At 36.3% G+C, this 16,998-nt stretch overlaps 1 protein-coding gene across 1 annotated transcript; it reads right to left on the reverse strand.

Moving 5' to 3' along the window:
• Positions 1-15,290: 15,290 nt before the first annotated feature.
• LOC138370279 (uncharacterized) lies at positions 15,291-16,238 on the reverse strand. Its single transcript, XM_069334294.1, has one exon. The coding sequence runs from the start codon at positions 16,236-16,238 to the stop codon at positions 15,291-15,293; it is 948 nt and encodes a 315-aa protein (XP_069190395.1).
• Between the last annotated feature and the right edge of the window lie 760 nt (positions 16,239-16,998).

Consider the following 16,998-nt stretch of genomic DNA (forward strand, 5'->3'; position numbering starts at 1 on the left):
TCCTATTTTTTGTCTCATTTTCCTTCATGGTTGAATATTTTCTCATTATTCATCACGTGTTCATCATTATTTTCTCATTATTCATTCTCCATTTTTCACATGTGGTTGTTCTGCATATATATATGCAGAACATGTGTATATATATATATATATATATATATATATATATATATATATATATATATATATATATATATATATATATATATATATATATATATATATATATATATATATATATATATATATGTCGTACCTAGTAGCCAGAACTCACTTCTCAGCCTACTATGCAAGGCCCGATTTGCCTAATAAGCCAAGTTTTCATGAATTAATGTTTTTTCGTCTACCTAACCTACCTAACCTAACCTAACCTAGCTTTTTTTGGCTACCTAACCTAACCTTACCTATATATATAGGTTAGGTTAGGTTAGGTAGGGTTGGTTAGGTTCGGTCATATATCTACGTTAATTTTAACTCCAATAAAAAAAAATTGACCTCATACATAGTGAAAAGGGTAGCTTTACCATTTCATAAGAAAAAAATTATAGTAAATATATTAATTCAGGAAAACTTGGCTTATTAGGCAAATCAAGCCTTGAATAGTAGGCTGAGAAGTGAGTTCTGGCTACTAGGTACGACATATATATATATATATATATATATATATATATATATATATATATATATATATATATATATATATATATATATATATATATATATATATATATATATATATATATGTCGTACCTAATAGCCAGAACGCACTTCTCAGCCTACTATGCAAGGCCCGATTTGCCTAATAAGCCAAGTTTTCCTGAATTAATATATTTTCTCTAATTTTTTTCTTATGAAATGATAAAGATACCCATTTCATTATGTATGAGGTCAATTTTTTTTTATTGGAGTTAAAATTAAAGTAGATATATGACCAAACCTAACCAACCCTACCTAACCTAACCTAACCTATCTTTATAGGTTAGATTAGGTTAGGTAGCCAAAAAAGTTAGGTTAGGTTAGGTAGGTTAGGTAGTCGAAAAACAATTAATTCATGAAAACTTGGCTTATTAGACAAATTGGGCCTTGCATAGTAGGCTGAGAAGTGCGTTCTGGCTACTAGGTACGACATATATATATATATATATATATATATATATATATATATATATATATATATATATATATATATATATATATATATATATATATGTCGTACCTAGTAGCCAGAACGCACTTCTCAGCCTACTATGCAAGGCCCGATTTGCCTAATAAGCCAAGTTTTCCTGAATTAATATATTTTCTCTAATTTTTTTCTTATGAAATGATAATGCTACCCATTTCATTATATATGAGATCAATTTTTTTTATTGGAGTTAAAATTAACGTAGATATATGACCAAACCTAACCAACCCTCCCTAACCTAACCTAACCTATCTTTATAGGTTAGGTTAGGTTAGGTAGCAGAAAAAGTTAGGTTAGGTTAGGTTAGGTAGGTTAGGTAGTCGAAAACAATTAATTCATAACAACTTGGCTTATTAGGCAAATCGGGCCATGCATAGTAGGCTGAGAAGTGCGTTCTGGCTACTAGGTACGACATATATATATATATCATATATATATATATATATATATATATATATATATGTCGTACCTAGTAGCCAGAACTCACTTTTTGGCCTACTATTCAAGGCCCGATTTGCCTAATAAGCCAAGTTTTCCTGAATTAATATATTTTTTCTAATTTTTTTCTTATGAAATGATAAAGCTACCCATTTCATTATGTATGAGGTCAATTTTTTTTATTGGAGTTAAAATTAACGTAGATATATGACCGAACCTAACCAACCCTACCTAACCTAACCTAACCTATCTTTATAGGTTAGGTTTGGTTAGGTAGCCGAAAAAGTTAGGTTAGGTTAGGTTAGGTAGGTTAGGTAGTCGAAAAACAATTAATTCATGAAAACTTGGCTTATTAGGCAAATCGGGCCTTGAATAGTAGGCCAAAAAGTGAGTTCTGGCTACTAGGTACGACATATATATATATATATATATATATATATATATATATATATATATATATATATATATATATATATATATATGTCGTACCTAATAGCCAGAACGCACTTCTCAGATTACTATTCAAGGCCCGATTTGCCTAATAAGCCAAGTTTTCATGAATTAATGTTTTTTCGTCTACCTAACCTACCTAACCTAACCTAACCTAGCTTTTTTTGGCTACCTAACCTAACCTTACCTATAAATATAGGTTAGGTTAGGTTAGGTAGGGTTGGTTAGGTTCGGTCATATATCTACGTTAATTTTAACTCCAATAAAAAAAATTGACCTCATACATAGAGAAAAGGGTTGCTTTATCATTTCATAAGAAAAAAATTATAGTAAATATATTAATTCAGGAAAACTTGGCTTATTAGGCAAATCGGGCCTTGAATAGTAGGCTGAGAAGTGAGTTCTGGCTACTAGGTACGACATATATATATATATATATATATATATATATATATATATATATATATATGTCGTACCTAGTAGCCAGAACTCACTTCTCAGCCTACTATGCAAGGCCCGATTTGCCTAATGAGCCAAGTTTTCATGAATTAATATATTTTCTCTAATTTTTTTCTTATGAAATGATAAAGCTACCCATTTCATTATGTATGAGGTCATTTTTTTTTTATTGGAGTTAAAATTAACGTAGATATATGACCGAACCTAACCAACCCTACCTAACCTAACCTAACCTATCTTTATAGGTTAGGTTAGGTTAGGTAACCGAAAAAGTTAGGTTAGGTTAGGTTAGGTAGGTTAGGTAGTCGAAAAACAATTAATTCAAGAAAACTTGGCTTATTAGGCAAATCGGGCCTTGCATAGTAGGCTGAGAAGTGAGTTCTGGCTACTAGGTACGACATATATATATATATATATATATATATATATATATATATATATATATATATATATATATATATATATATATATATATATGTCGTACCTAGTAGCCAGAACGCACTTCTCAGCCTACTATGCAAGGCCAGATTTGCCTAATAGGCCAAGTTTTCCTGAATTAATATATTTTCTCGATTTTTTTTCTTATGAAAGGATAAAGCTGCCCATTTCATTATGTATGAGGTCAATTTTGTTTTATTGGAGTTAAAAGTAACGTAGATATATGACCGAACCTAACCAACCCTACCTAACCTAACCTAACCTATCTTTATAGGTTAGGTTAGGTTAGGTAGCAGAAAAAGTTAGGTTAGGTTAGGTTAGGTAGGTTAGGTAGTCGAAAAAGCATTAATTCATGAAAACTTGGCATATTAGGCAAATCGGGCCTTGCGTAGTAGACTGAGAAGTGCGTTCTGGCTACTAGGTACGACATATATATATATATATATATATATATATATATATATATATATATATATATATATATATATATATATATATATATATATATATATATGTCGTACCTAGTAGCCAGAATGCTCTTCTCAGCCTACTATGCAAAGCCTGATTTGCCTAATAAGCTAAGTTTTCCTGAATTAATATATATTATCTCTAATTTTTTTCTTATGAAATGATAAAGCTACTCATTTAATTATGTATGAGGTCAATTTTTTTTTTTGGAGGTAAAATTAACGTAGATATATGAATGAACCTAACCAACCCTACCTAACCTAACCTAACCTGTCTTTATAGGTTAGGTTAGGTTAGGTAGCCGAAAACGTTAGGTTAGGTTAGGTTAGGTAGGTTAGGTAGTCGAAAAACAATTAATTCATGAAAACTTGGCTTATTAGGCAAATCGGGCCTTGCATAGTAGGCTGAGAAGTGCGTTCTGGCTACTAGGTACGACATATATATATATATATATATATATATATATATATATATATATATATATATATATATATATATATATATATATATATATATATATATATATATATATATATATATATACATATATATATTTCATTGAATATGACTGCATATTTTGTATTTATTATTTTCTGGTTTAGGGCTTCTATCCCTCTATCTAATTTCTTAGCATCAGGGCTTAATTGAAATAGGAGTTCTCCAAAACTCATTTTCGTACTTTTTCATTTTCTGGTGCCCCAAGGAATCACATGAGACAAGCCCATGACATTACTCTAACAAGAGAAATGTTGAACAAGAATACCTGCATAATAGACAAAACCCAAGATGCAAGAAGATTACAAATTCTTGAGGCAATTCACATAAGAATAGAGCGACCTACCATGAACACCCAAATCACGGAACTATTTACTCTACCCACCATGAGAGTAAGGACAAGACAAGAACATATCGATGCCAACACAGAAGACAATGTCCAACATAATAGGCCAATTACACTGGATTAATCTTTGTGTTTAGATAGGAGATGCCTCGTATGGGCCAATAAGCCTTCTGCAGCCTCTGTGTTTCACCTCACATTTATCCCTTATGTATCCCCCCATGTTTTCACCTTTATTGTATTATCACCTGACCCAGTGCGGGTATAAAATCAACTAGTATTGTAAGATCTGTTCACTTGAGAATGAACCATTTAGGTTCGAAACGTTGTGCAAATTATATAAATAAGTGTAATACACTCTATAGTAAATCACTTCTTTTCTTCACCTTAAACGTACGAAAATGAGTTTTGGAGAACTCCTATTTCAATTAAGCCCTGATACTAAGGAAATAGTTAGTGGGATAGAAGCCCTAAACCAGAAAATAATAAATACAGAATATGCGGTCATATTCAATGAAACATGTTTGAAAGAAAACCTGCTGCCAGTATACACCAATATATATATATATATATATATATATGTCGTACCTAGTAGCCAGAACGCACTTCTGAGCCTACTATGCAAGGCCCGATTTGCCTAATAAGCCAAGTTTTCATGAATTAATTGTTTTTCGACTACCTAACATACCTAACCTAAACTAACCTAACTTTTTCGGCTACCTAACCTAACCTAACCTATAAAGATAGGTTAGGTTAGGTAAGGTTGGTTAGGTTCGGTCATATTTCTACGTTAATTTTAACTCCAATAAAAAAAAATTGACCTCATACATAATGAAATGGGTAGGTTTATCATTTCATATGAAAAAAATTAGAGAAAATATATTGATTCAGGAAAACTTGGCTTATTAGGCAAATCGGGCCTTGCATAGTAGGCCGAGAAGTGCGTTCTGGCTACTAGGTACGACATATATATATATATATATATATATATATATATATATATATATATATATATATATATATACATATATATATATATATATATATATATATATATATATATATATATATATATATATATATATATATATATATATGTCGTACCTAGTAGCCAGAACTCACTTCTCAGCCTACTATTCAAGGCCCGATTTGCCTAATAAGCCAAGTTTTCCTGAATTAATATATTTACTATAATTTTTTTCTTATGAAATGATAAAGCAACCCTTTTCTCTATGTATGAGGTCAATTTTTTTTTATTGGAGTTAAAATTAACGTAGATATATGACCGAACCTAACCAACCCTACCTAACCTAACCTAACCTATATTTATAGGTAAAGTTAGGTTAGGTAGCCAAAAAAAGCTAGGTTAGGTTAGGTTAGGTAGGTTAGGTAGACGAAAAAACATTAATTCATGAAAACTTGGCTTATTAGGCAAATCGGGCCTTGAATAGTAGGCTGAGAAGTGCGTTCTGGCTATTAGGTACGACATATATATATATATATATATATATATATATATATATATATATATATATATATATATATATATATATGTCGTACCTAGTAGCCAGAACGCACTTCTCAGCCTACTATGCAAGGCCCGATTTGCCTAATAAGCCAAGTTTTCATGAATTAATGTTTTTTCGACTACCTAACCTACCTAACCTAACCTAACCTAACTTTTTCGGCTACCTAACCTAACCTAACCTATAAGATAGGTTAGGTTAGGTTAGGTAGGGTTGGTTAGGTTCGGTCATATATCTACGTTAATTTTAACTCCAATAAAAAAAATTGACCTCATACATAATGAAATGGGTAGCTTTATCATTTCATAAGAAAAAAATTTGAGAAAATATATTAATTCAGGAAAACTTGGCTTATTAGCCAAATCGGGCCTTGCATAGTAGGCTGAGAAGTACGTTCTGGCTACTAGGTACGACATATATATATATATATATATATATATATATATATATATATATATATATATATATATATATATATATATATATATATATATATATATATATATATTTATATATAGGAGGGTACCACCTCTGGTGCCAATGTGGGGACCCATAGCCTCGGAGAAGAAAATAAAAAGTATTCAGAGGAGACCTTGTGGTTTCTCACTGAACACTAATATTATCTTCTCCTACCACCCCCATTCTTTTGTATGTACACATATATATTTACTTTATTTGAACTTTGTTACAAAAAAGGAGTTACATATGGGTTACAACGATGGTTATCATAGGTTGTCGAGTTCCTCCAGCTCCTCAGATAGCGGGCAGGAACCCTGGATGCAGTGCACATTTCCCCTCTGTATCGCCACACTGAGGCGCTGGAAAAGAAAGCTTGCAGCTCTTGGGTCCCTTGTTGTTTCAATGAACCTAGAACTCAGTTCCTTCAAAAAACTGGTAGCACTTTTACCCCAGGCGCCGAGTGTCTCAGAAGCAATGGGGACAAAATTGTAGTGGTGATCCAGTTCACTATACTTACGGGATTTGGCTAATTCCCTGTGGGTGGCAGCGCCACCTGGTTGTGCAACACTGAGGTTAATGTAGGTGTTAGCCAGGGTTGATAAGCACGTGTAGTCCCATACCAACTGCTTGCCATTCTTCCAGGGGTTCACTGTGATACCATCCGGGCGACCAATAAGAGCATCAGAGTTACGGGGCGTTAGGTAACGGGGCTCTCTTTCAGCTGGGCATCCAGCTGTGGTGAGGCTCCTCTTGATGATGTCGTTAACTTCACTGTGCCTCGAGTGCCATCTCCCTGTGCTTTGGCAGAGTAGGCCATGGTGGCCGTACCTGTCAGCCACCACCTCGCCGCAAATACACCTATATCTGGTGTGGATTGGGGCAGCAAGGCGGAGGGCCACAGCAATTCGGAGGGCGTGTGGTGTGAGACGCATGCCAGTTGCCGACATTGGGGTTGCTAACAGGAAATCCCCTGCATGTGGTGCTGCTACTGCTGTGAGGCGAGCAATGTCGTGTTGTGTTGTTGCAGCACCCAGGCACTCTGCAGCAACTTGGTCTACAATGGGGCCATCCCAGCTGGATTGCTTTTGGGCTTATGGGGATGGTGGTTGAGGTGATTGGCCTGCACGAGAGGCCCACTCTGTGGCACAGCGTGTAAAATTGGGATCATGTACACCTGCCAGCTGATGTAAGTGGGCAGGTAGAATTTCCTTCACAAGGTCGTCGGATGCTGATAAGGAGGACAGGAAGGCTGGAATAGCGATTTGCGTTGCTGTTCGAACTCCGAGGCCCCCAAGTCTTACAGGAAGAGAGGCTTCTTTCCACTGTAGGTCATCGAGAGAGAGGTTAAGGGCTTTTTCTAGCATTGATTTCAGTAACCGGTCATACTCACTTAGTTTTTGGCTATTGTAAGATGGTGAACACCTCAGAAAGTAGGTTAACCTGGGGAGGGACAGACATATATATATATATATATATATATATATATATATATATATATATATATATATATATATATATATATATATATATATATATATATATATATATAAATATATATGTCGTACCTAATAGCCAGAACGCACTTCTCAGCCTACTATTCAAGGCCCGATTTGCCTAATAAGCCAAGTTTTCATGAATTAATGTTTTTTCGTCTACCTAACCTACCTAACCTAACCTAACCTAACGTTTTCGGCTACCTAACCTAACCTAACCTATAAAGATAGGTTAGGTTAGGTTAGGTAGGGTTGGTTAGGTTCGGTCATATATCTACGTTAACTTTAACTCCAATAAAAAAAAATTGACCTCATACATAATGAAATGGGTAGCTTTATCATTTCATAAGAAAAAAATTAGAGAAAATATATTAATTCAGTAAAACTTGGCTTATTAGGCAAATCGGGCCTTGCATAGTAGGCTGAGAAGTGAGTTCTGGCTACTAGGTACGACATATATATATATATATATATATATGTCGTACCTAGTAGCCAGAACGTACTTCTCAGCCTACTATGCAAGGCCCGATTTGCCTAATAAGCCAAGTTTTCATGAATTATTTGTTTTTCGACTACCTAACCTACCTAACCTAACCTAACCTAACTTTTTCGGCTACCTAACCAAACCTAACCTATAAAGATAGGTTAGGTTAGGTTAGGTAGGGTTGGTTAGGTTCGTTCATATATCTACGTTAATTTTAACTCCAATAAAAAAAATTGACCTCATACATAATGAAATGGGTAGCTTTATCATTTCATAAGAAAAAAATTAGAAAAAATATAATAATTCAGGAAAACTTGGCTTATTAGGCAAATCGGGCCTTGAATAGTAGGCCAAAAAGTGAGTTCTGGCTACTAGGTACGACATATATATATATATATATATATATATATATATATATATATATATATATATATATATATATATATATATACATATGTCGTACCAAGTAGCCAGAACTCACTTCTCAGCCTACTATGCATGGCCCGATTTGCCTAATAAGCCTAGTTTTCATGAATTAATGTTTTTTCGACAACTTAACCTACCTAACCTAACCTAACCTAACGTTTTCGGCTACCTAACCTAACCTAACCTATAAAGATAGGTTAGGTTAGGTAGGGTTGGTTAGGTTCGGTCATATATCTACGTTAATTTTAACTCCAATAAAAAAAAATTGACCTCATACATAATGAAATGGGTAGCTTTATCATTTCATAAGAAAAAAATTAGAGAAAATATATTAATTCAGTAAAACTTGGCTTATTAGGCAAATCGGGCCTCGCAGAGTAGGCTGAGAAGTGAGTTCTGGCTACTAGGTACGACATATATATATATATATATATATATATATATATATATATATATATATATATATATATATATATATATATATATATATATATGTCGTACCTAGTAGCCAGAACGCACTTCTCAGCCTACTATGCAAGGCCCAATTTGCCTAATAAGCCAAGTTTTCCTGATATAATATATTTTCTCTAATTTTTTTCTTATGAAATGATAGAGGTACCCATTTCATTATCTATGAGGTCAATTTTTTTTATTGGAGTTAAAATTAACGTAGATATATGACCGAACCTAACCAACCCTACCTAACCTAACCTAACCTATCTTTATAGGTTAGGTTAGGTTAGGTAGTCGAAAAAGTTAGGTTAGGTTAGGAAGGTTAGGTAGTCGAAAAACAATTAATTCATGAAAACTTGGCTTATTAGGCAAATCGGGCCTTGCATAATAGGCCGAGAAGTGCGTTCTGGCTGCTAGGTACGACATATATATATATATATATATATATATATATATATATATATATATATATATATATATATATATATATATATATATGTCGTACCTAATAGCCAGAACGCACTTCTCAGCCAACTATGCATGACCCAATTTGCCTAATAGGCCAAGTTTTCATGAATTAATGTTTTTTCGACTACCTAACCTACCTAACCTAACCTAACCTAACTTTTTCTGCTACCTAACCTAACCTAACCGATAGAGATAGGTTAGGTTAGGTTAGGTAGGGTTGGTTAGGTTCGTTCATATATCTACGTTAATTTTAACTCCAATAAAAAAAATTGACCTCATACATAATGAAATGGGTAGCTTTATCATTTCATAAGAAAAAAATTAGAAAAAATATAATAATTCAGGAAAACTTGGCTTATTAGGCAAATCGGGCCTTGAATAGTAGGCCAAAAAGTGAGTTCTGGCTACTAGGTACGACATATATATATATATATATATATATATACATATGTCGTACCAAGTAGCCAGAACTCACTTCTCAGCCTACTATGCATGGCCCGATTTGCCTAATAAGCCTAGTTTTCATGAATTAATGTTTTTTCGACAACTTAACCTACGTAACCTAACCTAACCTAACGTTTTCGGCTACCTAACCTAACCTAACCTATAAAGATAGGTTAGGTTAGGTAGGGTTGGTTAGGTTCGGTCATATATCTACGTTAATTTTAACTCCAATAAAAAAAAATTGACCTCATACATAATGAAATGGGTAGCTTTATCATTTCATAAGAAAAAAATTAGAGAAAATATATTAATTCAGTAAAACTTGGCTTATTAGGCAAATCGGGCCTCGCAGAGTAGGCTGAGAAGTGAGTTCTGGCTACTAGGTACGACATATATATATATATATATATATATATATATATATATATATATATATATATATATATATATGTCGTACCTAGTAGCCAGAACGCACTTCTCAGCCTACTATGCAAGGCCCAATTTGCCTAATAAGCCAAGTTTTCCTGATATAATATATTTTCTCTAATTTTTTTCTTATGAAATGATAGAGGTACCCATTTCATTATCTATGAGGTCAATTTTTTTTATTGGAGTTAAAATTAACGTAGATATATGACCGAACCTAACCAACCCTACCTAACCTAACCTAACCTATCTTTATAGGTTAGGTTAGGTTAGGTAGTCGAAAAAGTTAGGTTAGGTTAGGAAGGTTAGGTAGTCGAAAAACAATTAATTCATGAAAACTTGGCTTATTAGGCAAATCGGGCCTTGCATAATAGGCCGAGAAGTGCGTTCTGGCTGCTAGGTACGACATATATATATATATATATATATATATATATATATATATATATATATATATATATATATATATATATATATGTCGTACCTAATAGCCAGAACGCACTTCTCAGCCAACTATGCATGACCCAATTTGCCTAATAGGCCAAGTTTTCATGAATTAATGTTTTTTCGACTACCTAACCTACCTAACCTAACCTAACCTAACTTTTTCTGCTACCTAACCTAACCTAACCGATAGAGATAGGTTAGGTTAGGTTAGGTAGGGTTGGTTAGGTTCGGTCATATATCTACGTTAATTTTAACTACAATAAAAAAAAATTTACCTCATACATAATGAAATGGGTAGCTTTATCATTTCATAAGAAAAAAATTAGAAAAAATATATTAATTCAGGAAAACTTGGCTTATTAGGCAAATCGGGCCCTGCATAGTAGGCTGAGAAGTGCGTTCTGGCTATTAGGTACGACATATATATATATATGTCGTACCTAGTAGCCAGAACGCACTTCTCGGCCTATTATGCAAGGCCTGATTTGCCTAATAAGCCAAGTTTTCATGAATTAATTGTTTTTCGACTACCTAACCTACCTAACTTAACCTAACCTACCTTTTTCGGCTACCTAACCTAACCTAACCTTTAAAGATAAGTTAGGTTAGGTTAGGTAGGGTTGGTTAGGTTCGGTCATATAGCTACGTTAATTTTAACTCCAATAAAGAAAAATTGACCTCATACATAATGAAATGGGTAGCTTTATCCTTTAATAAGAAAAAAATTAGAGAAAATATATTAATTCAGGAAAACTTGGATTATTAGGCAAATCGGGCCTTGCATAGTAGGCCGAAAAGTGCGTTCTGGCTACTAGGTACGACATATATATATATATATTTCTTGATGCTTCTATATTGTAGCGGAGTCTTGAGGTGGGTAGAATATAGTTGTGCATTAATATATATATATATATATATATATATATATATATATATATATATATATATATATATATATATATACATATATATATATATATATATATATATATGTCGTACCTAGTAGCCAGAACTCACTTCTCAGCCTACTATTCAAGGCCCGATTTGCCTAATAAGCCAAGTTTTCCTGAATTAATATATTTACTATAATTTTTTTCTTATGACATGATAAAGCAACCCTTTTCTCTATGTATGAGGTCAATTTTTTTTTATTGGAGTTAAAAGTAACGTAGATATATGACCGAACCTAACCAACCCTACCTAACCTAACCTAACCTATATTTATAGGTAAGGTTAGGTTAGGTAGCCAAAAAAAGCTAGGTTAGGTTAGGTTAGGTTGGTTAGGTAGACGAAAAAACATTAATTCATGAAAACTTGGCTTATTAGGCAAATCGGGCCTTGAATAGTAGGCTGAGAAGTGCGTTCTGGCTATTAGGTACGACATATATATATATATATATATATATATATATATATATATATATATATATATATATATATATATATATATATATATATATATGTCGTACCTAATAGCCAGAACGCACTTCTCAGCCTACTATGCAAGGCCCGATTTGCCTAATAAGCCAAGTTTTCCTGAATTAATATATTTTCTCTAATCTTTTTCTTATGAAATGATAAAGCTTCCCATTTCATTATGTATGAGGTCAACTTTTTTTTATTGGAGTTAAAATTAACGTAGATATATGACCGAACCTAACCAACCCTACCTAACCTAACATATCTTTATAGGTTAGGTTGGGTTAGGTAGCCGAAAAAGTTAGGTTAGGTTAGGTTAGGTAGGTTAGGTAGTCGAAAAACAAATAATTCATGAAAACTTGGCTTATTAGGCAAATCGGGCCCTGCATAGTAGGCTGAGAAGTGCGTTCTGGCTATTAGGTACGACATATATATATATATATATATATATATATATATATATATATATATATATATATATATATATATATATATATATATATATATATATATATATATATATATATATATATATATATATATATATATATATATATATATATCCCACCCCCATATCTGTCCTGTCACAGCTTCAAGAGTCATATCTCTGCAACCTGAACGTTCTCTGATGTTCAGGGAACATTTTGACATATATGAGGGTATGGATCAATATCGTGTTGGCAGTGAATTTGCCGTTTTAGTTTGGTGATGCAAGTGGCTTACGCCCTTTTGAGTTACAAGGATGAACCGAGGCGGTCAGTTTCCCGCCAGAGGAGCGTGACGTCTGCTGGCTGTTGATTGGCCAGGTAGGGTCACGTGACATCATTGACCAATGAAGAGGAGCCCTCGGGCGATGTGACGTCACGAGGCGGAGGGCTCCGGGCGGCAGGCGCCCCGACGGGCTCAGTACGTCACGGCCCGTAACAAAGGATGGATGTGCTCGAGTGAGCTCCCGATCTAGAGGCTACGAAGCCCCAACCAATGGACCCAAGCAGCCGCAAAGATACTGCAAACATCAAGGAAGGTCATCGGACTCCCGTAGAATGCATGGGAGCAAAACTTGGCCGACGTTAGAGCGCCAAGAGTTCCATTACAGATAGTCGGTGGCAGAGATTTCTTCAGTAAAATTATTTATTTTAACACTGTGTTTAAGTGAGCCTCCATTCTCTAGGGCTATTTGAGTAGACCATAAATATATATCGCACTGCACTGCATCTGATATTGAATCCTTGGCTTTAGATAACAAATAAAACCACTGAGAAGTGTTGCTGGGACACGAATATAAATACCCAGCTGACGACCTTGATAGAGAGAGAGTTCCCAGTGTCACGGTGGGCAGATTCAACCGAGAGACAGTTGAGGTTGGATTTCCCCACTCGCTAGGGGTGGAATTCAAGGCCAGCACTTGGTAAACTGGGGGCCCCAGGGCGAGCAGTGGCGCTCAGCACAGAGGGAGCGAAGACCCCCGGAAATAACCCTAACCACATAGGTTAAAAAGGGGTGAAACGGTGACACAACCTAATACTAATTCAGTATGATGAGGTCCTCAAGTCACTATTCAGGAAAGCCCTGTACCTAGATGTAGATGAATGTCAGTGAGACCAAACAACACTACCAGTGACATTTTGGGGGAATAGGTATACGAAATGGGTCGTAGCTAGGAATGCTGGAATTGCTAGGTAGCACTTCCATAAATTCTTATCCTCAAGCACTGCAGCCAACGAATGAGTAGAGAAAATCCTACCAGAGTGAATGAGAAACTCAGTGGGAATTCATGATCAACAGTTCATAGAAGCAGCTAGTCAAAAGCACACTCTCTTCCCAGACCACAAGCAGGCCAACTAGGATAGCCCCATAATGGAAAAGACTGCCACAACAGTGCTTGAAAACGCAGATATTAAGAACAAAGCCTGCCTCCTAGCAGTAACAGCACCCCTCATGCCGGGGATTTTTTATTAGCTGTGGTCAGTGAAGCCGTGGGAAGACGGCTGATAACGCTCTCGATTGATAACGCTCTCTGCATTGGGTTTGCCCGTCGCTATGTTGCCACCATCCTCAAAGAACATAGGTGCAACTGCGGAATCGTGATGGCAGACCAATATGATAGTCATGGTCTGGTATGCTGTATATCACAGGGTAAGATTGCAAGACATGAAAAATGTCAACATCATCAAGAGGAGCTTCACCACATCCCGCTGCCCAGCACAAAGAGAACCACACCTATTCAGACCCAACGAACCTCAGAAGTGTCCAGATGGGGGTCACCTTACATTCCTCGGAAGGATGGTAAGCAAGAGGTGTGGGGCTACACCTGCACTTCCACACTGGCCAGTACCTACCTTCAAAATAGCGCACGCGAAGGGGGTCGCGCTGCTTCCTTCAGGGAAATGCAAAAAGCCATCAAATACAGAGGTCTGACACACTGCAACAGCTTTGTTCCGATCGGTTTGGAGACCCTCGGTTCGTGGCGAAAATGTGCATTGAAATTCCTAAAGGTATTAGGTGATAAATTGATCGGTGTTACAAAAGACCAGCGAGCGAAGAGCTTCTTGTTCCAGCTCCTCAGTGTCGCAATTTAGAAGGGGGAAATAAATGTTAAATCTTGGGCACGAGTTCAACTTCAGAGGAATTCGAAGATGTGTTTGTCTTGCAACAATGATCGAATCTGTCTGGGACATTTATTAAGGTATTCCGTTGGTGGGTTTCACGTTTTACTTGAATTGATTCTGTTGTGTATGTGTCACGGCCACATTTTGTAATCATGTACAATAAAGTTCCCTATATATAAATATATCAGGGGAAGGTAGGGTAAGACAATATGGGCCAGTGCACGTGCGAGCCCGACAAGGCTACCCCGGGTGCTGCATATCGTCTTCTTCGAGGCTTGAGGGTCCCTGTGAACAAACTGAGTTGTACCCCATATATAATAGACCTCGTAGTGACTATGTCCATGTTACTCTGACCTACGTGCTCATGGTAACAAGATAATAGTGACCACGTGGTCAGGTAACATGGCCATAGTTACCACGTGGTCAGATAACATGGCCATAGTCACCACGTGGTCAGGTAACATTGCCATAGTTACCACGTGGTCAGATAACATGGCCATAGTCATCATGTGGTCAGGTAACATGGCCATAGTCACCACGTGGTCAGGTAACATAGCCATAGTCACCACGTGGTCAGGTAACATTGCCATAGTTACCACGTGGTCAGATAACATGGCCATAGTCATCATGTGGTCAGGTAACATGGCCATAGTGACCACGTGGTCAGATAACATGGCCATAGTCATCATGTGGTCAGGTAACATGGCCATAGTCACCACGTGGTCAGGTAACATTGCCATAGTTACCACGTGGTCAGATAACATGGCCATAGTCATCATGTGGTCAGGTAACATGGCCATAGTCACCACGTGGTCAGGTAACATGGCCATAGTCACCACGTGGTCTGGTAACAAGATAATAGTCACCACGTGGTAAGGTAACATGGCCATAGTCACCACGTGGTCAGATAACATGGCCATAGTCATCATGTGGTCAGGTAACATGGCCATAGTCACCACGTGGTCAGATAACATGGCCATAGTCATCATGTGGTCAGGTAACATGGCCATAGTGACCACGTGGTCAGATAACATGGCCATAGTCATCATGTGGTCAGGTAACATGGCCATAGTCACCACGTGGTCAGGTAACATTGCCATAGTTACCACGTGGTCAGATAACATGGCCATAGTCATCATGTGGTCAGGTAACATGGCCATAGTCACCACGTGGTCAGGTAACATGGCCATAGTCACCACGTGGTCAGATAACATGGCCATAGTCACCACGTGGTCAGGTAACATGGCCATAGTCACTACGTGGTCAGGTAACATGGCCATAGTCACCACGTGGTCAGGTAACATGGCCATAGTGACCACGTGGTCAGGGTAACATGAACATAGACACCACGTGGCCAAAGTAACAAGGATATATAGACGCCACGTGGTCAGGGTAACAAGGACATATAGACACCACGTGGTCACTGTAACAAGGACATATAGATACCACGTGGTCACTGTAACAAGGACATATAGACACCACGTGGTCAATGTAACAAGGACATGTAACATAGGGACCAAAGAGCCAGAGCTCAACCCCCGGAAACACAACTAGGTGAGTACATATAGACACCACGTGGTCACTGTAACAAGGACATATAGACACCACGTGGTCACTGTAACAAGGACATATAGGCACCACGTGGTCACTGTAACAAGGACATATAGACACCACGTGGTCACTGTAACAAGGACATATAGACATCACGTGATCAGGGTAACAAGAACATATAGACACCACGTGGTCAGGGTAACAAGGATATATAGACACCACGTGGTCAGGGTAACAAGGATATATAGACACCACGTGGTCAGGGTAACAAGGATATATAGACACCACGTGGTCAGGGTAACAAGGACATATAGACACCACGTGGTCACTGTAACAAGGACATATTGACACCACGTGGTCACTGTAACAAGGACATATAGACACCACGTGGTCACTGTAACAAGGACATATAGACACCACGTGGTCACTGTAACAAGGACATATACACACCACGTGGTCACTGTAACAAGGACATATAGACACCACGTTGTCACTGTAACAAGGACATATTGACACCAC

Source organism: Procambarus clarkii, chromosome 31 (genome assembly GCF_040958095.1).
Source record: "Procambarus clarkii isolate CNS0578487 chromosome 31, FALCON_Pclarkii_2.0, whole genome shotgun sequence".
Classification (NCBI taxonomy): Eukaryota; Metazoa; Arthropoda; class Malacostraca; order Decapoda; family Cambaridae; genus Procambarus; species Procambarus clarkii.

Bases quoted from the DNA above. Each gene is read 5' to 3' on its own strand.
- LOC138370279 (XM_069334294.1), bottom strand. From the start codon at position 16,238: ATGGCCATGTTACCTGACCACGTGGTGACTATGGCCATGTTACCTGAC.